This window comes from Triturus cristatus, chromosome 12, assembly GCF_964204655.1.
Source record: "Triturus cristatus chromosome 12, aTriCri1.1, whole genome shotgun sequence".
Lineage (NCBI taxonomy): Eukaryota > Metazoa > Chordata > Amphibia > Caudata > Salamandridae > Triturus > Triturus cristatus.
Window position 1 is genome coordinate 706,086,463 of NC_140595.1, and position 24,059 is coordinate 706,110,521.

General features: G+C 43.0%; 1 protein-coding gene across 1 annotated transcript in view; it reads right to left on the reverse strand.

Annotated features, from left to right (window-relative positions):
• Positions 1-24,059, reverse strand: part of LOC146780159 (arachidonate 12-lipoxygenase, 12R-type-like) — a 366,345-nt gene that overhangs the window by 234,635 nt on the left and 107,651 nt on the right. The window contains exon 3 of the mRNA XM_085638404.1: positions 21,970-22,054. Coding sequence (XP_085494530.1) covers positions 21,970-22,054 — 85 coding nt within the window. The remainder of the gene's footprint in view (positions 1-21,969; positions 22,055-24,059) is intronic.

The window sequence follows — 24,059 nt, forward strand, 5'->3', positions numbered from 1 at the left end:
AAGACCGACATGAGTCTGCCTTGGAGGAATGAGCCAAAAGGTCAAATTATATATCAGCAGGTAGATTAACATGGAGACTACACAGTTCAATAGGCAGTGAAAGGTTTATAAGTATACATTTGCAAGCAGACTAAGGTATAGTCTGCCTTCCAGGAAGCAATCAAAGTTGCATAGTCCAATGTAGAGAATGCAAATTTTAAAGGCAAAGGAAAGCCTGTCACACATCCAAGAAACGGCAGAATTGTGTAGGTTTCAGACACTAAAAAAACACGCATTTGACCTGGTGTGAAATGAAGCAATAGTGACAACACTAATTAATTTTTATAAAAATACAACACGTAAAATAAGTAACATTTAGGGACGCCTACTTTACATACATAATAAGCAAAAAATAATTTTGTAACACATAACAATAATGCAATTACAAAGTTTGTAAAACATTGAACATCGCTAGGTGAAAGGCCTTGAAGATTGCAACATAGACGAACATGCCAACATGGCTGACTTCTAAAGCACACAAGTAAATGCATTTTGTTCAGTGCAAGACAACAACACCGTAAAATGAATCGCATTCTGTTTTTTTTATGAAAAGGAAAATCACAGAAGTGAAAAATACACATAGGAAACTTGTTGATCCAATTTTAAAAGCCACATTTTCTTCAGCAACTTTAAAATGAATGTCAGTGCAAGCAGGCTCAGCCCCAGTAATTTAAACTTGTTGCCTACATAGGCTAAAGTAAACACACATAAATAAACATTATTTCTAGTTTATAAAAGCACATCCACAGCCTTGCTCATCACTCGTGATGGTCATTAGCCAGTATACATGTGAAGGAAGCACATGCAGCCACAGACATGTAATGCTCTACAGCCAGTACATCTGTGATGGACGCTCCCACCCAATTGCAGTGCTCCTATGAATGTACTGGCTCATGAGTCACTGCTCATGGTGATACTTGACAGCTAAACGTCACAAATCAGCAACTACAGGTTCAAAAGTGAGCATTAGATGAGGTTGGGAGCCTCTAACAGGACAACGTACTGGTGTGCCAATTGGAGCAACTCACTTGCAATACCCTGACCCCTAAAGTTAGGCAGAGACTAGAAAGAAAGCACATCTTTACACATAAGCAGTTGGAGAATTACATGTTTTATACGGTCTCCCCCAGGGTCCTAATAGTAGTACAAAAGTCCCTTCTAGACCATTCTGGGCATCTGATGGTCATAAGGGTTTGGTTCAGAATTAATTTTTGAGGTGGTCTTCCTTCAGGAGGAGAGAGGCCTAAAGCCGAGATACAGTCTCACTTGTGGACTGAAGAAGAAGCATACCAATTCCAGAAATTAGTTACATATGCAGTGAATACAGAATCAGATTATGGAATACCATTGATCAGAGAAACAATAACCCTTTGTGTTTGTACTTTCCTTTCTTGTGCTATTTGCTTCCCTAATCCAAGCATAATCATGGTTTATTGTGCCATAAACTAGTCTGCACCTGGTCCCCCAACAAAATAATCATTTGTGAGTATGCATAATCTTGACTCAGTCATTTCCAGTTGTACAAGGCAAGAATTCCAGAACGATCCTATAGCTAAATGATTTACGAGGTGGATGCCTCATCCAAACCTCTGCAAAGGAATCTCCCTTTGCCAATAATCATAGTAACAGTTTTGCAAGGTTAATAGTGGGACATGAAACTGGCAGCCTTTTAATTCTCTTGCAACTTAATGGGTCAGAGGGTGATTCAGACCTCTTTGCAGCACATCTAATCAGGGACAATTTGTAATATTCTGGAAAGACAATCTGATAACCAACACCTACGTGAACTGGAAGGGAAAATTCTGTTTAGAACTACATCTTCCCTGCTATTAGATAGATCTTTTCGCTAGTAACATCATATATCTCTCAAAGCTGTGGGATTCAAGGGAGTCTCACAAAGGAAGTTTGAATCACTGACAAATCTTCAGGAACATTATCTCTTGAAGGGAGGTGTCTTTTCAAAGCTGTGAGAACAATCTGGCTAATCTGTAGTGGATCTATTTTCAATCTATAACAACAGTTTATGCCTGGTGTGTTTTACAAGTTCTAGGAGAAGGGCAAATGGAAGTGGATGCCATGCATTCACTTCTGTTTGGCCAGACTGGTTGCTTTACACTGTTACACTACTGCTATTGTCTACAAGCAGAATGATCAGGAGTGATATTGCTGCATCCATATTGGACACAGACACGTTTTTTCTCCTGTGATAGACGTCTGAGGTGTAAGGTGGCTTCTCCCTCTTTTCTGTATATCAGAAGGTCTTCTGTTCTGCAAACCACTGAGGTGTGACAAATCATCTCCGGGTATGATTATTGAATAGCTGGAATTAAGGAAGCTGGTCTGTCATGTGTTGTGTTAGCTTTGGTTCAAATGTCTTGTAGGCTTGGCACACTAAAGTCATATGACCACAAATTATCTTCCTTGCAGGTCTGCTGCATTGAAGTGCTTGTTCATCTTTGGGACATGACTGTTCATTGATTCTCCAGTTCTCTCTGGACGAATTGTGGCTCATTTAGTCCATTTGCACTTTCAGGAAACCCTGGAGTAGAGACAGTGGAGTTGTATTGTTAATGAACCAGGTATTATTTTGAAAGGTGTTTTCCTAACTAATTTTGTTCTTCGCCTTGGGATCAATAATGGATCCCGTTCCTTTCTACTATTAACATTACTCCACATCAACCTCAGGGCTTATGTTGAAACTTTTCATATTTAACACTTTCTATTGTCAAGAAAGTTGTTTGGGAATATGGCCAGTTGGTCTCTTCAATCACTAGGGCTCCTTACTTCATACTTTTTCCAGATTTATTGTTTCCAAGTTCTGGCCTAGATTTTAGTCAGAAGATTGTTTCCTCTTGCCATCTGTGTCATGATAATCTGCCAAAGTCTAATGTGTAATGCGTGGCATCCGTCTGCCTAACTAAGGTGGCAGAGTTTAGACAGTGAGCATCGCCTTCAATTTTAACTTTTGAGACCTTTTTTGAAGTGTTGGCAGATATCAGCGTATGCACCTTCAATGGGAATCTCCTCTACAGGATCTGGAGAGCTCTACTATGTTATATTCAATTCCAGGGCAGAGATTAAAGGTGATTGATGGAAGTTCATCTTTTCAAGATCAATGTGATCAGCTCCCTATATATTCATTATGCACTACAAGTCAGGGGTGTGTGATTTTGGGGCAAGGATCTAGGTTTTCAGGTACTGAACCAAGTACTATATGATTGATTTTCCCTATTAGTTTCATTTATGGGTTACAGGTGTTGATTTTGTTTTCTATTTTAATATTACACAGGGGCATGTCATTATGCATTTCCTCAAAAGAAAGCTGATACAAGGAAGAGGATGAGATGGTAATATGTTGATTCCTTGCCTCTAATCTTCATGAATTGAATACAGTCTTCCTTTTTCCATACCATAGTATAGGGCTCAAAGAGGACCATGTCAGTACCTCATAGCTATCTTATTTAACAGAACATGTATAAAGATGCACAGTGACTGTCAGAGTGGTTTGAAAGGAAAGCGCAGAATCACTTAAATGTTGTCCTGCATATTTCAGGATTATAAAGGTGCTCAAGTAGAATACTATATGATGCCATGTCAAAGGCTGGCGGCAAATAAAGTCAAATTAACACAGCTGAGCAGCAAAGATACTGTTTGACTTGAATACGTTCAATACCTTCCACCAGGACTGATTCTGTGGTAAGACCCAGACTAAAGCCAGATTGCCAAATGTTCAAATCAAGGGTGGATTTCATGTAGCCTTAGGATTTGTTATTCATCATTCTTTACAGAACCTCATATAGTAAAGAGAGGACCAAAATAGACCTCAAATTAGTCAATATCATGGGCTCAGCAGACAGCTTTGCCTGTAATCGTATTATGCAAACTGTTTCCATGAAGCCGAAACTGTGACTTAAATTGGTATATTCGAAATTTGCACAGTTACCTGAAATGTAGGCGAAGTTAGGCAAAATAAGGCATATTTAAATGAAATGCAAACCCATCACATTGGGTTGCATTTTGAACTATAAAAATAGAGCAAAAAACAAAACAGCACAAACAACAACTGCGTTTGGTTGTTCCTGTGCATTTGCAGTACATTTTGACTGCGAATTGCACAAGTTTTACTGTCAATCGAGAGGATTGCACAAAGTGGAGTAATGGCTTAATGTTGGGAATTTTGTGCAACCAGTGTAACAAAAATGTCCAACATTATGCAAATTATGCAGCATAATTTCAGTTTCACCCAGGCTTATCTGTATTAAGGGATATGTCAAAAACAACTGAAAAAGACTTAGACCTATAGAATCATTAAATGTTCTGAAAATATGAGGGGGCAAGGTTCAGGAGAAGAGCCTGAATTGCAAGAGGTAATAGCATCAAGAGTTTCCTTGACCGATATGAGTTTGAACTTGTCTAGGGAGACACATGAATGTGCGGTCAAAGATCTACTTAGGAAAGGAAGTTCTTCAAGGTCAGGTTGGTTTAGTAAGTGACTGTGAATGACTTCAATTTTATTCTGAAAACATGATTCCATATTCTCACAAAGTTCTTGGTGAGAGATAATTAGGTTACATACAGACAGCTGCAGGAAGGTTTTGATACTAATAAACATTTCAGTACAAGAATTAGTAGTAGAGGCTGTGTTATTTGGATGGAAAGCACACATACTTTCCTGATGAGTTTCTGGACACTTTGACTAGTTGTTCTGTATTTGTTTTTTGAGTCCGTACCAAAATTGCTTCTCCAGTTATGTTCTAGTGTTTTACGTTGGTGTTTAGCTGCTCTTAAAGTATAAAAAAAAGACCATGGGTTGTCTGGGCTACCAGGGGATGACTTCCACAGTTTGAGAGGTATAATGGTGTCAAAACCCACAACATTCATGAGATAAAGCTAATAGTGTTTTCCGACACTAGCTTCATAAATGACAACAGAACTCAAGTAAAACGTTGGGCTACATTTTCTTGATTAATACTAGCTCAAGTTCTAGACATTTATGACAATTAGTCCTCAATGAGGGCCTGTTGTCAAAGAAGAGCTGAAAAGGGACTGCCAAATGATCAGGCCATAGAAATGCAATAGGAGGTCCAAATTGAATTTTGGGCATGGTGGTGAGAATGAGATCAAATGTGTGGCCAACCCTAAGTAAGGGACAGATGGCAAGCTGCTCTGTTTAATGTGTGCAAGCCATATAAAGGGGCTGCACAATGGGTGTTTGCAGGTATCAATGCAAATGTTAAAATTTCCAAGAATGGAGAACTTTGCATGATAATAGGTGGAAGCATTTCAGCAAATATAGCTACAAAGTTACTTGGGTACCTTGTTGGATGATACTCTAGGGCTCCAGTAAAAGAGCATGCAGAATTAATTTTTAATGAAAAGGCCAACACCTCTGCCTGAGATAAATTGTTGTTGAACACTGAGCAGACAATGTGGGAGCAGTATAAAAAATGGGTAGCCCTCCTCCAAGTAAGCTGCTTTGATGCACCACAGAGTAGCCTTGCAGAAGTGCACTGGCAATCAGGCATGGAGGAATTATAAGGCCAGATTTTAGTAAGAAGAAGTACAGCTGGGTTATTTGTGGATATAAAGTCTGAGAAGTGGCTGCTGTGTTTGGGCAGTGATCTTACATTCATAAGATACCATACTAAACTGTTTCTTCTAGAACAATATTTTTTGAGTAGTTCTGCTAGACTTAAGGTCTAATGACTGCCTGCAAGGTCTTTGGAGGATTATATAAGTCAGTTGTCTTTGGCAGAAGGACCAGAGGTCTGGGCGCAGACAAGCTTGCCTTAGGCACACCTTCGGTACACTACTGGTGCACTTGCTGCGCAACAGAGGATTTCCTGTAGTCAGCTGTGAGAGAGGGGTGTGGCCTACTAAACATCTAGAGCATGTCATGATTGGAGTGCAGATGACACTGAGAATAGTATTAAGTGGGATGGATAAGTTAGTACCACAACTAGAGCCCAAATGTCCCTGTGCCTACCAGGCAATCTCTGTTGCCTGGGACACTACAAGGAAGTAACATTTAAATTAAGATAAAACAAAACAAAAGAAAACTAATTCTGGTATTTAAAAAAATTACTTTGAATTTCCAGTGTCTCCAATTCAATAACATAGAAATCCGGCATGGACAGTTTACTGCCTTCCTTTTTTTTTATTTTTTTAAAAGGAAAGCCAAAAATGGTCAGATGAGAGACTTGGAGTAGCCAACAGAGTCTAGCATATGGCCTTTACTGTGGTTTGCTAGAGAAAGATTATTGGGAAATCCATGGTATGACTGTTACACTGCTGAACACAAGACACTCAGGGCCCAACAGATTAAGTGCTAGACTAGCAGCAGTGACCACATAATATCTTGATGAATTTAGCTGCAAACCTATGCTGTGCTACTCGTGCTGTGCATTTCTGGAGATTGTTTGGTAGTTTTTGTATAGGAAATGACTGTCTTTGGTGCAGTGTTTGCACATATTTGTGCCTTGACTGTGTTTGCTGGTTGTAGAACTCTGTGTATTTTACCCCTGCTAACCATTGATAAAGTGCTTGTGCTCTTCCTTTCAACATGATGAAACTGGTATCTACTAGTTCGCATATTTACCTTATCTTTATGTCCCTAGTATATGATACAAAGTGTATACAGGGCCTGTGAATTGAATGGAACTTAAGGACTGCAGCAACAATTGTGCCATCCACTACAGTGGCTGTATAAAACATGGTTTCAGACCTGCCATTCAACCTGTCAAAATAAACCAGTTTGAGTGGTCAAAACATTCCTTTTAAATAAGTAAGCCTTACTGCCCATAATGCAGGGTGCATTGTATTTAAAAGTAGGATATGTGGAAATGTTATTTTACATGTCTTTACAGTGAAAATGCACCAAAAGCTATTTTTATCAGAGCAAGGCTTGCTGTTCCACAGGAAAGCATTCAAACTATTTAATAAATCATCAATTCACTGGCAAAGTTTGATGTTTAATAAATATTTTGGAAAAGGTACTTTTACAAAAATAATGTTTGTGTGCCTGAAGCCTCTGGATAATTTGCATTAGCCTTCTGCTGCAACCCTCTGAGTGCTTAGCCATGAATGAGGTGTGAAAACTGCTCCCAGAGCAGAAGACAAAAGCTTGGGTGTGGGGAGGTGTTTCTATTTCTCTGGCAGGATAGCCATACGGGTTGTGCCAAGTTACTTGATAGCATGCCAAAGCACGCACTGATGCAGAGGGTTGACTTCTAAAGCCCAGAAGGTCCTGGGAAATATAGTCCAGCAAGTTGCCTTTCCACAGCAACAAGATGGTTGCACATGGAGAATGTATGAAACTAGCATACAGTTTAAATAGCTGAATGAGATTAACATAAAAATGGTTACATTTTGATTAATTTGTATGGAGTGAAATCATGCAACAACAAAATATATAGTCAAAAAGTATGATCAAGAATGAAACTGAGTTCCCAATTGCAAGTTGAGACTCAAGATCATTGGTGATTCCAGCTGCTAAATAGGTTAACATGCACCAAAAAGAAAATTAAAACTGGGCATGTTTCCAGACAAAGAGGTGAGTACACAAGAGTCACAGTGAGAAGATGCTTCCCTTACCCAGTTGGGGCTAGCTACAAGACATACCTCATACTAGTGTGTCTTTAGTCAGGCACATTGGTAAAATTTTGTTAGGACAAGAGCCAGCCTAACATGTCTTAATTTTTTTTGTAACAAGTGGACAAAAATACAGTGCAGGGGGCTCGTGACTTGGGGGCAGGTGACTGTTGCTGGAGGCTAAAGTACATGCTGTTGTTAGCTATATCACAAATACCTATGTAACAAACCCAATTATCTGTGGTGGATATGTACCTGTCACGATATTCTGCATGTGTCTTCTCTTGAAATCTTGTAATCAATCTAGTAATCACCTTGAGACCTACCCTGATTCTAAGTCAAAACTGCAAAGCACGTGTATAATATATTTGTACATCACGCAAGATACAGACAATATATGAAATACATTTTTTATCTGCATCATGCTTTTGAACTGCACCACCACCCTAGAAAAGTACATCTGTCTAACTTGTGTTAATGTGAAAGACTGTTAAATCAATGGTTGGCCATTGGATAAAATTTACCAGAGTCTGATTTAAATGCGTACACCAGGTGAGTATCACAGGTGTCCCAGAGTACTTTGCTATTACAAAAGGGTAACATATGCTTGCAGGTCCCTGATGAAATACACTATGGTGCCGATTACGATCCGGTAAAAACCGGGTACGAACCGTCGGTCGGAGCGTTTTCTCCGTCCGACTCGTACCCGGTTGTAAAACTTTACAAACATGGAATTACGATTCGCACGGAAACACCATTTCCATACGAATCGTAAAAAACACCGACCGACGAAAATATACATACGAATGTGATCCGGGAATGCTGCGACGTGACGTCAGGACGCTTTCAGGCAGCGTATCACGACCCAGGAAGTACGATTCGAACCGACAGCAGTCCGCACGGCAATATTTTCACGGCACCCAAAAAGTGCCGGAAAAGCGAAGTACGCCGCGAAACGACCAGAGTAGGTGGCCCGGTACGCGGCGTATCCCCCCCAGCCCCCGTATGTACGTGCCGACCCCCCCCAGCCCCCGTATGTACGTGCCGACCCCCCCAGCCCCCGTATTTACGCGCCGACCCCCCCCAGCCTCCGTATGTTCGAGTCGTACCCACCCCGTGTATGTACACCCGTTCGAATCGTAATTGGCAGTTTGTACGGCACTTGTACGATTCGTACGGTAGAAAGACCGGATACGAGTCGTACGGGGAATTATTTTACCGGATCGTAATCGGCACCTTTGTGTGATGTGCGTTACCTCATTTGCAAAACGCTGATCTTGTACACACACAGTTAGTCCATGCATTTGCCATGCCTTATATTACAGGCTCAGATGTACGAGCAAAGATGCTCTGGTGGAACACACTAGGTGCCGATTACGATCCGGTAAAAAAATTCCCCGTACGACTCGTCTCCGGTCTTTTTACCGTACGAATCGTACAAGTGCCGTACAAACTGCCAATTACGATTCGCATGGGAAAAAGTCAATACGAATCGCATTGGGAATTATTCCCCACACGTCCTCGGGTCGGAAAATGTGTCCGACACGTCCACGGACGATTTACCGTACAAATGTGAAAAGTGAAGTCCGACCGCGGAATTACGATCCATCCTGTGCGTCCGATGTTACAACCGTATGGAAAAAACACCGTCCGCACCGAACTCCCATAGCAACCATGGAGACATGTGCCCGCATACGCGCCCGACACTCCCCCCAGCCCACGTATGTACGCGCCAACCCCCCCCAGCCCCCGTATGTACGCGCCGACCCCCCACAGCCCCCGCATGTACGCGCTGACCCCCCCAGCCCCCGTACGTTCGAGTCATACCCCACGTGTATGTACACCCGTGTACATGTCGAACCCCCCGTGTATGTACACCCATGTATGTGTCGAACCCCCCGTGTACGTTCGAGTCGTACCCCCACCCGAGTTTGTACGGTGCGTACCCCCAGCGCATACGCACCGTACATACACGGGTGGGGGTATGACTCGAACGTACACGGGTGTACATACACGGGGGTATGACTCGAACGTACACGGGTGTACATACACGGGGGGTTCGACACGTACACGGGTGTACATACACGGGGGGTTCGACATGTACGCAGGTGTACATACACGGGTGGGGGTACGACTCAAACGTACACGGGTGTACATACACGGGGGGTACGACTCGAACGTACACGGGTGTACATACACGGGGGGGTTCGACATGTACACGGGTGGGGGTACGACACGTACACGGGTGTACATACACGGGGGTACGACACGTACACGGGTGTACATACACGGGGGTACGACTCGAACGTACGGGGGCTGGGGGAGGTCGGCGCGTACATACGGGGGCTGGGTGGGGGTCGACGCGTACATACGGGGGCTGGGGGGGACACGGCGCGTACCGGGCCACCTATCTGGTCGTTTCGCGGCGTACTTTGCTTTTCCGGCACTTTTTGGGTGCCGTGAAAATATTGCCGTCCGGACTGCTGTCGGTTCGAATCGTACTTCCTGGGTTGTGATACGCTGCCTGAAAGTGTCCCGACGTCACGTTGCAGCATTCCCGGATCACATTCGTATGTATATTTTCGTCGGTCGGTGTTTTTTACGATTCGTACGGAAATGGTGTTTCCGTGCGAATTGTAATTCCATGTTTGTAAAGTTTTACAACCGGGTACGAGTCGGACGGAGAAAACGCTCCGACCGACGGTTCGTACCCGGTTTTTACCGGATCGTAATCGGCACCTATTTAGGTAAATAGAAATGGGAGTCCAAGATACACCCCAGGAATCACCAACAATAGAGGTGCAGTCTTCGACTGAACTTCCTGTGGAGGATCTTTGCTGCCTCTTAATGTGCACTACAGCTTCTACTTACACTTAAATATGGAAAAGGAATGTGAACGGTCTCTCTGTCTTTCATGGCTGCTAACTCTACAGAATGTGTTGCAACTCAGCAAGTTATTGCATGCACTAAAGATAGCATTATTATTTACATTTTGTTCATGGTAATGGTCTGCACAATGCAACATGCAGACATACTGACAACAACAACTTCACGGAAAATCCAAAACAAAAGCAGGAAAGATAAAACAGTCATTTGCAATCTATATACATTCCTGGAATGGCTGATTGGGTGGATATTTTGTACAAATATTGGAATATCAGGGTAACTATAAGTAATGACCCACTTGCCTCAAAATCCTGCAATGCTACTGAAACATATTCGCTTTAACATTTTCTTGGACGTGCTGCAACAGGGAACACCTGGCTTGGCGTTTTAATGTATGTATGTAGAGGTGCTTGTCTAGCACAAACATCCTGGGGAGACTGATGAACATCAGGACAAGAGCCCAAAGGTACATATCAGAGAACTTTGTCAAAGAAGAAGGAGGAATATGGGCACCTAACTGGTGAAATGGTAATGTAGCATGGTATGTGCAACATCACCCTAGAAAATGAATAATAAGACTGCAGTGCCCCTTATTTCTTCTACCAGGAATAGCCTTCTTGAAGGTCTATACACATTGATAAGTAGGTGCAATATTGGTGTAAAGAAGGGGAGGGAGAGGTTGATTGTTGAAAAATGTCTCTCTCTGAAGGGTCACCCCAACAACCTTTTTGCTTTCCTCTTCCTCTTTTTCTGACCTCTGTTTTGTTAACTTTAGGACACTGAGCACTTTACCACTGCTGACCAATGCTAAAGTGCATGTGCTTCTCCCCTAAACATGGTGACATTGGTGTATACTCAATTGGCATATTTAGTTTACTTATAAGCCTCTTGTAAAGTGGTATACCATATACCCCGGGCCTGTAATCTAAATGCTACTAGTGGGCCGGCAGCACTGATTGTGCCACCCACAGAAGTAGTCTTTCAAACCTGTCTCAGGCCGTCCATTGCAGGGCCTGTGTGTGCAGTTTACTGCCACTTCGACGTGACATTTGAAACCCTTGGCCAAGCCTTAAACTCCCCTTTTATAAACATAAGTCACCCCTAAGGTATGCCCTAGGTAGCCCTATGGGCTGGGTGCTGTGTAAATAAAAGGTAGGACATGTACTTTTATGTTTTGCATCTGCTGGTAGTGAAAAACACCCAAAGTAATTTTTTTAACTACTGTGAGGCATACTTCTCACATAGGCTAGCACTCATAATGTAACTTGATCCCTGGTGTTTATTTTTGTTTTTTTTATCCTCATTCGCCACCAATCTCACTTCAAATACACACTCAAGTTGTCCATACCCACACTCAGCAAGCTGAGAGGCATAAGCGTCTAGGAGTAGAAGGACCCGCCTACCGGTACATAAACTTGCTAGTGTGCTAATGAAGACACCAACTGAGATAACTCTATTTCCAAGCTCCAGGAGCTAGATGACCTTCGTCTTAAGTCCTCCAGTCCCAGACTGAAAGTATCCGACATGGCCCATAGAGTATTGAGGCAGCATAATCATAGGACCCAGACAAAAAAAAAAGGGGGGCCCCTTATACAGTCAGCTCCGGGTCCCATCTTGATTTCAAAATGTTCCAAAATGTTCTCTTCTTTTTGCTGCCGGATCTCATTAAGTCTAACCTGGAAACCGCCAAGACTGAGGACTGCCAATCTAAAAAGGAGGGAGGGGTAGGGTCTGTCCATTTTATGCAAATTTGTCTCCTAGCTAGGAGGATGGCATAAAAGAGTAGCGATCTTGCAGGACCTCTGACATTATCCTTCAAGCCACAGATGATCAAAGATAAATCAATAGTAACAGGGTTTCCCAGTGTGTCAGTCAAGAATTTTTCAATACTGTCCCAAAAAGAGGCCAGAGCTGGACACTCTTTAAATATATGGATGTCGGAGGCTAAAGCCAGCCCACATTTCTTGCAACATGCAGGTAATTCTTTATTGATTTTTGAGAGTTTCAATGGGGTAAAGTAAGCCCTGTGAATGGTGAACAAATGGTTCCTTTTTAACCATGCCGGTTTTACTATTTCGGGTAATATCTTGAGAGAACACTGCCACAATGTATCACAGTCTTGTGCAGGTAGAGAGCTTCCCCACAGTTCCTCGGCAATTTTAAAGCCACCATTTACTTCCTCCAATATAGCCTGTTACCAGAAGGAGACTTCCTTCTTCCCTTAGGGTCTAGTCACAAGCTGATGTTCCAGGTAGTTGCCTCCACCTAGTAAGCTTCCATGATTTGTTTGTAAGTGTGACTGGACTCAGCTTACCAGCTGGAGATATTTGAATTTGGAGAGACCCACCACGACCCTTTCCCTAAGTTGTTCCCATGTAACTATAGTGCAATATGGGATCAGATCCCCCCAAACTACCAAACCGGCTTCCCTCAGAGGGGTTGTCAATTTGCCTATGTTTTACCTAAGCCCTGCAAAACCTTAACCTTATTTTTTTTTTTTTTTACTTTGGATCACCGAATTTGAACAAAAAAACCTCCACCTGTAAATATGTACCCCGAAGCATAGCTAAAAACATCCCTCCTGCGCCAGTATTAACCGGCATTTTCAGAAGCATATCTGCGTGAGAGAGTTGGAAGGCCCAAGCATAAAACTGGATATCTGGCAAGGCGAGACCTCCCTTATCTCTCCTGCATCTTAACTTTTTCCAAGCTATCCTGGAGAATTTGTATCCCCAAACAAACAAGTTGGTATCCCTCTGGATTTTGTAAATTAGTGATTTCTCAAACTGGAGGGGAATACTATTGAAAAAAAAGGTAATTTTCGGGAGTATTAACATTTTGACCAAGTTGACTTTGCCAATAATAGAAAGAAGGAGCGAAGCCCAAGATTTCATTAACTTCAAACACTCTTTTGCCACCATAGTCAAATTGGTTTCAGCTATCTTAGTTATGTCTTGTAGGATATTTACCCCAAATATCTCATTCTGGGGCTTATCTGGTGCCGATACCGATTTACCTCCTAATTCCAGACCATGAGCTCTGTCTTTGAAGAATTAATTTCGTAGCCTGAAACTAATCCAAACTCCTGAGCTTGGCTGATAAGTGCTGGAAAAGCCGTGTCTAGATTGGCTGTAAGAATTAAAATATCGTCAGCGTAAAGGGCTACATTCCTCTCCCACTCCCCATATTTGAAAGATTGGATGTTAGGGTCCTCTCTGAGCAGTTGAGCAAATGGCTCAATATATAGATCAAAAAGGAGAGGGGAGAGTGGGCAGCCCTGTCTAGTCCCCCTAGATATGTTAAAAGAGCCAGTGATATTGCCGTTTATGATAAGTCTAGCCGTTGGTCTCTGGTAGATAGACTGTATTGTGCGGCAAAATTTCTCGCCAAAATTTTTTAAAAATCAAGACCTGTCGAAGGCCTTGGTTACGTCCAGGGTCATGGCTGCCAAGGGGATAGAGTATGTAGAAGCCAGATCTATCGCTCCAATTAAGTCATATGTGAGGTGCGAAAGCTGTCGGCCCTTAACGAAGCCCTTCTGGTCTGAATGCAAAATGTCTCCTGCCACTATTCCCAATCTTGTTGCCAATACTGAGGTGAAAATTTTATAGTCAGCATTCAGGAGAGATATGGGTCTATAAGACCCACAATTAGATGCCGCTTTCCCTGGTTTCAAGATCAGGACTATAGTAGCATCGTTCCATGAATCTGGCGGATTTAGTCCTTCTTGCAATATGATTGAAGAGGTTCGTCATGATGGGAACAACCTTATCGCTTATTACTCTGTAGATCTCGGCTGGGAGCCTGTCCAGACCCGCAGCCTTTCTGTTCTTACCGCCGGAGTTAGCATCCTTTACCTCAGCGTGGGAGAAGGCCCTGTCTAGATGTTGCTGCTGTTCTAAATTGAGGGAGGGGAGAGGCATGCCTCCAAGCCACCTCTGTGCACTATGACTATCTATGCTACCGTCCTCCCGATAAATAGCTTGTAAAAAGGTCTGGAAGGGATCACGGATTTCCTCGTCAGTAGCAAGAGTACAATTATCATTTTTAATTTCCTTAATAAAGCTCCTTGCTCGGTCCGATTTACTCTTCCATGCAAGGAGTTTGCCCACTGCTTCTCCATACTCGAAGTGGGAGATCTTACTGACTTCCCATCTTCGAGTAAGCCTGGTGTTCAAGATATTTTCAAGCTGGGCTTTTAGTCTGTTAACCTTATCTTGTCTCTCTTGCTGGACTTCAGGGGATACTGGACTTGATAGATCTACTTCTGCGTCTTTCAGCCTGTTTTCAATATCCGTGATCTTTTCTTTGTACTTTTTGTTTCTATAACAAGACCTGCTGATAATTTGGCCTCGCAAAAAGGCTTTTAGAGAATCCCAAACTGAGGTTATTGGAGCTACGCCAGAATTCACCTCCAAGAACCATTCCACTTCTTGTGAGAGAAAGGAGACTTCCTCCTCCTCCAAAAGTAGAGCTCGGTTGAAAGACCATGTCCTAATTAAGCTAGAAGCTGGACATTTCAGTGCCAGGAGAACCCCAGAATGATCTGAGAGATGGGGTGCCAAGTATGAGATGTTCTTAACCTGGCTTCTTAATGAATAACTGACCAAAACAAAGTCAATTCTTGACTGGTGCCGATATTTATAGTTTCGATATGACACCCCTAACTGCTGCCCTGATCTATCTCTCCAGATATCCGATAAGGTGAACTGCCTCATTGCCCCAAGCAAATACTCCGGAGATTTAGAAGAAATTACAGCTCTGTTGTTTGGAGATTTATCCAGTAAGGGGTTCAAAACGATGTTAAAGTCTCCTGCCAGGAACATCGGTTCTGGAAAATCAAGTAGATGTAAAAAAATAGACATTAGACTAGAGGGGTCATCGTGGTTGGGACCATAATATCCGATTAAAGTTAGCAAGGTCTCCATTATTACAACTTAAACGATGACCCATCTGCCATTTGGGTCTCTTATCAGGGATAGGATATGAGCCCTGGCTGTTTTTTTAAATATGATTGAGACCCCTCTAATGTTTGCTGACTGACTTGTACATACAAAAGAGCCTACCCAGCTTTGACACTTTAACAGAGAAATCGTCTCTTCTTCTAGAAGATGAGTTTCCTGGAGGACATTGACCTGGGCTGAAGAGTCCCATAGATATTGTACGATCTTCTCTCTTCTCGGTCTAGTGCGCAGGCCATTGACGTTCCAGGAAAGAATCTGAAAAGAGCTCATGGCGGCTTGAAATTTCGCTTGTCCACCGGAGCCAAAGTTTGGAGCACCGACGTCAGCACCAGCGAGTGGATCAACCCGCTACCAATGCCCTTATCATTAGCTTTTAAGTTGGACAAGTCAAAAACAGTGGAAATTAGGATTTATTTTTCTCCCCTGCTGCCCCCTCCCCCAACCCTTGTGCCCCGACTGCCCCACCCCCCACCCTTGGAGAAACCTACCGCAAATCATCTGGACAAATGGAGTCCAGATAGTTGCACCCCAGAGGTACCCACCCCCTCATTATTCTAAAAAAAAAATACTGAGGGAGAAGTAGAAAAACCTTACTTAACCTGACCCATCCTAACTACAGCAGAATAGGTATGGGATATAAAGAAGAAGAAAAACCTTACCCTATACACACATTTTATTATTTATTTATTTTGTTTATATATGTATATTTTTTTAATTAACATTATCTACTCCCCTTTATTTAGCTGCATAAAAGAATATATATATTTTGGAAGAAAGCTGTAAAGGGAACTTGGGGAAACTGGAAAAAGCTAGAAGAGGTTTTACAAAGGGATCTCCGACCAGTTTACTAATCCTTGCTTGTCTGCATGCTGGCGAGCAGTTCCTCTGCCTCCTGTACTGATCTCACGTTGTGCATTTTGTTCTTAAACATGATCCTTAGAGAGGCAGGAAATTTAAGCTGAGCCACTGCTCCTAGCCTCTTGAAATCCTCCAGCTTCCTGCCAAGCTCCCATTGTCTATCTAACGTTGTTCTAGCCCGATCTGATCTGATCTGAAATGAAAAATTACTTATACTTAAGAGATAGGTTGAGGATCTTCTCTTTCAATGAGTAAGTATGGAAATTTATGAGGATCTTTCTCGGTTTGGGTCGATTCGGAATTCTTCTGAAGGGATCTCTGTGAATTCTCTGGATGTCCCCACCCAATTCGTCTTCTGAAATCTCTAATTCAAGTGACTCTTTTAAGAGTGTAATCACAAAGGACTTAAGATTTTCGCCTTTGCTCCCCTCAGGGACATTCAGTATTCGCAGGTTACTCCTGCGAGAATTATTTTCAAATGTTTCCAGCCTGTCTCTCAGGACCCCTTCGTCTCTTTTGAGAGTGACTAGATCTGCTTTCAGGACATCAAGATGATCTGTCAATGCCCCCACATTAGATTCTAATGTCTCCGTTCTGGTGTTTAAAAGGTCCACTTTCCTATCCAGTGACTCACAAAAACTCCTGATCTCTCCTTGATTTGCAGCAGAGACTTCAAACCCTTTTTTAATATCTACCGAAAGTGAGGTCAGAAGGAGCTCCTGAGAAGAAATCGAATGTTCTTCTGGATTTTGAGCCATCATTCCTCTGTCTGAACCTCCTGCCTCCTGAACCAATCCCTTATATATGTCCTTGGATATGTCCTGGGATTCAACTTGGAGGGCCAGACCTTCCACCTCCATTGCGTTCTCCCTCCACTCCAAAGCAAGACTTTCAATGTCAGATGTGCGAGACTCTCAAAAGGGTGGGGGGATCCCCAACTTTATCTCTTCTAATACTTGTAATACTTCCAATACTTTTGTATTAACAAGTCCCTCTATGGGTTCAGTTGTTCCCCCTATCCCTGACTTTCCGGTCTCTCCCTGTCTCACTAGACTCAGGACCTCTGGAAGAACTTTAAAGTAAGACCTTAAGGAAGGAGTAATCTTAAGACTGGCTTCTAAAGGAGTGCTTTTAGACCCACAAAGAAAGGTGGAGGTGTTCTTTACTGTAGTGTTAGCGCTTCTACTACCGTGACCCTCCTTAGTGCTGTTATTAGTGCTGTTATTAACGCTATCCATGCTTACATCCAGACTATTCTCGTAGTTTTGTTTAATATCCTTCCTGACAGATTTTACCTTACCAAGGCCTCCCCCGCCACGTTTTCTCCCCTTCCTAATGGTTTTACTATAAGCTTGGGTAGGGGCTGGGGTGTTAACAACAACTGCGGTGCATCCTACCTGATTCTGAGGCCCCCCACAAACCAAGAAACCATCTCGAGCCTGGAGCTCCTCTGCGTCCGCCCCTGAGTTTCACACAACTCCAGGCTCCCTTGCAACAGCGCTCCGGAGTCTTCCTCTTTGTTGCTCTTGTCGATTTCCACGACGCTCTCCAGCTTGGGCGGTATACGGCTAGTGCTGCCTCTTCCCCGGGTGACCCGGAGGAAACCACGGGCCGCTGCTGTGTGGCTCCTCCTCAGCTCCAGGGCTGCCGCCTCCCACCGCGTCGAGCGGGGAGAAGCCGAAGCCGGGCTGGGAATGAAACCGGGACAAAAACACATCCAGATTGGAGAGATGGAGCATAGAAGCCGGTTATGGAGCCTGGAAAAAAAATCAAAGCCAAAACAAGCAGCGCAAAGGGGAAAAACCTCTCCGACTCCGCTCAGCAACGAGCGGGGCAACCCAGCACGCCGATCAGGTAAAGAAAATCCCCTCCGTATTCAGCGCGAAGGCATGAAGGTAAGCGGAATCTCTGGGTGCAGCGGCAGCTCAACTAGCTGCCGCCATGTTCTCCCCACGGTCCCTGGTGTTTATTGCCTAATCCATTTTCAGCCCCGCTTAAAAAAAACACTATTACTTAAAAATCCAAAACAAGAGCAGGAAAGAAAAAGAAATTGCATTCTTTATACATTACTGAAATGGCTGATTGAATGGATATTTTTACAAATATTGGAATATCAGGTTAGCTATAAGTAATGACTCACTTGCCTCTATATCCTGCAATGCTACTGAAACAGATTTGTTTCACAACATTTTGTTGGACAGGCTGCAACGGGGACAGCTGTCTTGGCATTTTAATGTATGTATGTAGATGTGCTTGTCTAGCACAGACCTTTTGGGGAGACTGATGAACATTGGGGCAGGGTCCCAAAGGTACATATTGGAGAACTTTGTCAAAGAAGAAGGAATATGGGCGAAATGGTAATGTAGCGTGGTATGTGCAATGTCACCCTTGAAAATTAATTGTAAGACTGCAGTGCCCTTATTTTTTCTACTAGGAATAACCTTCTTGAAGATCTATACACATTGATGAGTAGGTGCAATATTGGTGTCAACAAGGGCTGGAGAGGCTGAGTGTTGCAAAATGTCTCTCTCTGAAGGGTCACCCAACCTTTTTGCCTTCCTCCTCCTCTTTTTCTGACTTTGTTTTTGTTCACTTTAGGACATTGAGCACTTTACCACTGCTGACCAGTGCTAAAATGTATGTACCTCTCCCCTAAACATGGTGATATTGGTGTTAACTCAATTGGCATATTTAGTTTAATTATAAGCCCCTTGTAAAGTGGTATTCCATATACCCCAGGCCTGTAATCTAAATGATCCTAGTGGGCTGGCCGCACAGATTATGCCATCCACAGAAGTAGCCTTTCAAAGCTGTCTCAGGCCTGCCATTGTAGGGCCTATGTGTGCAGTTTACTGCCACTTTGATGTGGCATTTAAAACCCTTGGTAAAGCCTTAAACTCCCCTTTTATTAAACATGCATCGCCCCTAAGGTAAGACCTAGGTAGCCCTAAGGGCTTGGTGCCGTGTAAATAAATGGTAGGACATGTACTTTTACATTTTGCATGTCCTGGTAGTGAAAAAAAACCAAAGTAATTTTTCACTACTGTGAGGAATACTCCTCTTATAGGCTAGCATTCTGAATTCCTTAATACACTTTTAAGATGTAATTCCTGGTCAGAAAGGAGTAGCTGCATCATGTTTCATATCCTGGGAATTGGAATGATAGATCCTCTTTACTGGTAAAATTGGATTTAACATTTTAGAAATGCCTCTTTCAGAAAGTGGACATTTCTCTGCTCTTACTGTGCTGTGTGCCATACAGCCTGACTCCAATACACCTCTGGAGTGGGTGACAGCTACACTTTGTATATTCCCTCTAGACAGCCACAAACATAGGAAGAGGGGTTGTGACAGAGAACTCCTCTGCATTCTTCTACATTCTGATAACTCTTCCTGTGTAGGAAGAGTCGGGAGAGCTGACACGTACACCTGAATAGGCAGTGTCCGGGATTGTATTGTATTATATTGTAATTGCATTTATATAGTGTTTACGACCGCTGACGAGGTGTTGAACGCTTTTTCGGTGAGTAGCATGCTACTCTGGGACCCATAAAGGATTAATGGTGAATTAGTATAGTGAAAATTTGAAAGTACTGTCTGTGGTGGATATGTTAGTCAGTTATTTGGACTGAGAAGGATAGCAAAATGGTAGAAGAATTAAAAAGGTTTGCATTTGTATAGTGCTATCTACCCATGATATAGTATTGATGTGCTTTTTCGGCGAATAGCACACTACACTGGAACCTGTTAACGATTAGAGATTAATTAGTATAGGAAATATGAAATTAATTTGAGCTGTGGGCATGTCAGTCTGTTATTTGGGTTGAAAAGGATATAAGGGAAGGATTTAGAATTTCTTTTTTTTGGTTGGTTTTGGAGCTCATAGCAGTAAGAGGAGGCTTGGGGTGAGTAAAGGGGAGGTGGAAGGGATGAGTAAAAAGGAGGAGGAGGGGAAGAGTCAAAGGGAAGGTTTAGAAAGGCTTGTTTTAAGGGATCGGAATAGTAAAAAGAGGAATGAGATGATTCAAGGAGGGGTGGAGTAGGGAAGAGTCTCGAAAGGGTTATTTTGGGGGTCATAGTAGTGGTATGTGGTTTGGGATGAATGAGAGAGTGGAGGTAATGGATCTATTAATAGAGGTATATGATGAGAAATAGGCTAGTGCATTGGAAAGAGTAGTAGAAAGAGGTTTGAGATGAGTCAGAGATTTGAGTCAGAGGATATATTGAGAGCGGTATAGGGTGAAAAATAGGGATTAAAGACTGCTGTGCTACAAGGATTGCAACTCTGCTTGACTGCTGCTCTGGAATAACAGTTTTTCTGCTTTACTGTGCTGCCTTACTGCCTGTTGGTCTCTGCCCTGGTGAGGACAAGGACGAGACCCATCTCACTTGAACCCAGAGTGACTCCTAGGACTTGCTGGCTTGCCTCCTGCTCTGAAGTCTCTGGGCCATCAAAGACTTCCTTCAGCCCTGCAACAATATCTGGACTCTGCCATCTGTAGGTCCTGCCAAGTTGTGACAATCTAGCCCTGGCCCCTTGAAAGTGAGCTTCTGCTGTGCAGAATCATCAAAATCGATGCAGAGACAATTTGGCGCCGACTGGAACCAACACATTGCCTTTCGATGCTGACGCAGGAGCTGATCGATGACATCAATTCGATGGACTGTGTGGCACAATGGTGACAGACAGCACGGTTGAATGACAAGGCAGCTCCTGCATCGTAAAGGGGGTTTGTCAACTAATTCTTCATCGTGTGCATGGATCTGAACCTACGCATCAAGTCTTTGATGCTTCTTCCATCCAAGGTACTTTTTCAGCAGGACCTGCGTGAGTCCTGTAGCGGGCCTGCCCTCCATCTCAGTCGACCCAAACTTTGGATTCACCCCAAAGCGCTATTTGCTACTAAGCACTACATGTTGATTTATTCTTTAAAAGAAATTCAAAAATCTGGTTCTACTTATTGGATTTGTATTGGTTTTGGGCTTGTTTTACTCATACAATTATTATCTCTTGTTTTAAACCTATGTGGAGTATTTTGGTGGTGTTTTCATTGTGTTACTGTGTATGTGTATGTGTGTGTGTGTGTGTGTGTGTTGCACAAATACTTTTCACATTGTGTCTTTAGATAAGGCTGACTGTTCTATACCAAGCTACCAGAGGGTAAGCACGGGTTATCATTTAGTGTGTTTCTAGCTTACCCTGACTAGAGTGGTGGTTCCTGCTTGGACAGGGTACATACTCTCCCAATCAGAAACCCCAGTTCTAAAACTGACTCCCTCACTAAAGGGATGGTAACAGACTTGAGTTCTTGTTGCACAGTGAATCAGATCACCCATGAAGGAAACTACAAATTGCCATTGTTGACTGTGATGAAAATGCTCCACAAAATCTTCCCCTAAATGCTATTTAATATTTAGCTACTTGTTAAATTGTAAATTGCAGATGTTAATAGATTTGCCTTTGTAAATTACATATGTTAATAGATTTGCCTTTGTACATTGCCATCATTTATAGTGCTGTAAGTGTGAAACCGTTATAAGAAGAAAAATAGCAGTTGTAAAATGTAAGGATTGAGGTTTTTTGTATCTGGGGTTGCTGAGGTTTTAGTGCAATATCATTCACATAACTCACCTGTAGGTCTCTCGCCTCCTTTTCAGCTCATTCTCTCTCTGCTTTAGGAGGAGGGGGTTGAGAGTTTTTTCAGAGGCCAGGGTAGCTGCTCACAAAAGAGAACATTGAAGTTCAGTGAAATCTTTCATACAATAAATGTAAAATATCACATGATAGCGTCAAGAAAATATTATCTTATACAAGTGAGGTTAAACTGTGACAGGCAGAGAAGGATGGGGTTTAAAAATAACACTTTTTAGAAGGTTTCAAGTCCCTGTTGTGATAAGGTTTCCTTCAATGAAGTATTCCTGCTTAGTTTTGTAGGCCTGTGCAAGAAAGAGGACAGATAGTGGAACCGGAAGACACTTTTGACTGGCAATTTGTTCTTCCTTCTCTCACCCCTTCCCCGACTTTTCAGCTACTCGTATTCAAAACCAACGCATCAGTCTTGGGTATCTGTCTTGTTTCCCCACACATCAAGTACTCCAAAGTGACCATAGGATGGAGTTGACAAGAGCCCTGGTCATAGGATGTTTGGACTACTTCAACATTAGCTTTGCTAGACACTGTAAGAGCCCTAATAATTCAATCAAAGGTTCTCTACACAGCCCATGAAGCTAACTAGGCAAAGGCCCAGAATACCTGCATGAAGTGGTCACACACTACTCTACAGCCACAAATCTCTGATCATCATCCATCCTTCTAATTCATTAATGATCACTGAAGCATTATAATGGTGACCGATCTCTGACTGTGGAGGTCCCCTGACGGCAAAACACCATCCGCCCTATTTTGAGATCTGAACACAATCAATTATGATTCAGGAACCTCCCTCCAGACCGGGTGATGTTGATACAGGCACTTCCTACCCGATTGAATGCTACCCTACCATTTACCCCATGACAAAACATTGTTCTTTATGAAAGTCAGTGAAACTCACAAGGTGCTACTTTTTGGATTACCAGTACAAAGATGGTACAGATGAGCTATGATACGAATACCTACCCATTCTCTGGGAAACCAAGAATTCTAAAGTGAACATTGACATGTTTTACTAAAGCTCTTTTATAATAGCAGAAGTATACACAAATTCATGAAGTTTTTCCTCTTTAGAGGGAGTGGCTCTCCTGCCACCAAAATGAAGCATGATATTCTACTAGTGACTGCTTACTTTATAGTTGGAATGGTAACAGGTAATGACAGAATGCATGTTTCACTGCCTTTGTTTTATTTATTGTGGTCCAGACCTATCTATGGCACTTGATTGTCACATGGCACTGCCATTCACCTCAATAAACTGAAGGGCTGAAAATTCACCCCACTAACCATGTGCAGGAGGATTGTCCTGTTTTGAGTGTGGATGAATCTTAGCCAAGAGTTCTTGTTCATCCCCTCCCCACCGCAGAACTTTGTTGGGGGTAACACTATTTTTGCTGGGCACCTACATCAATGACAGTACAACTTCAGACCAGTACCAGCTATCCTTCAACCACTCACTACTCACAGAAAAACCTAGCCAGTATCTTTCACATTCTCAAAGTAGATTGTTTAATGACTTTTCAATACTTAGGTGCCGATTGCGATCCGGTAAAAAGGCCCTACGAATCGTCGTACGGAGCGTTTTCTCCGTACGACTCGTACCCGGTAAACTGTCCGTACAACCTAGGAAGTACGATTCGTACAGAAAGCCTATTTCCGTACGAATCGTACAAAAGACCGTACGGGTAAAAAAAACTACGAATCAGCCTGTACGCGATGTCCGTACGTATGTAAGCCGCGTTTTACGGCCCAGAAAGTACGATCCGTCCCTACGGCACTCCGTACAGGTAATTTTTTACGGGAGCCAAAAAGAGCCGTAAAAGCTGGGGGTACGATGCGTACATATGGGGGGTGGGGGTACGGTGCGTACATACGGGGGTGGTGGGGGTACGGTGTGTACATATGGGGGTGGGGGTACGGTGCGTACATATTGGGAGTGGTGGGGGTATAGTGCGTACATACGGGGGGTGGGGGTATGGTGCGTACATATGGGGGGGGTGGGGGTACGGTGCGTACATACGGGGGGCCTGTTCGACTCATACCCCGGGAACAACTTTTCCCGGGCTACGAGT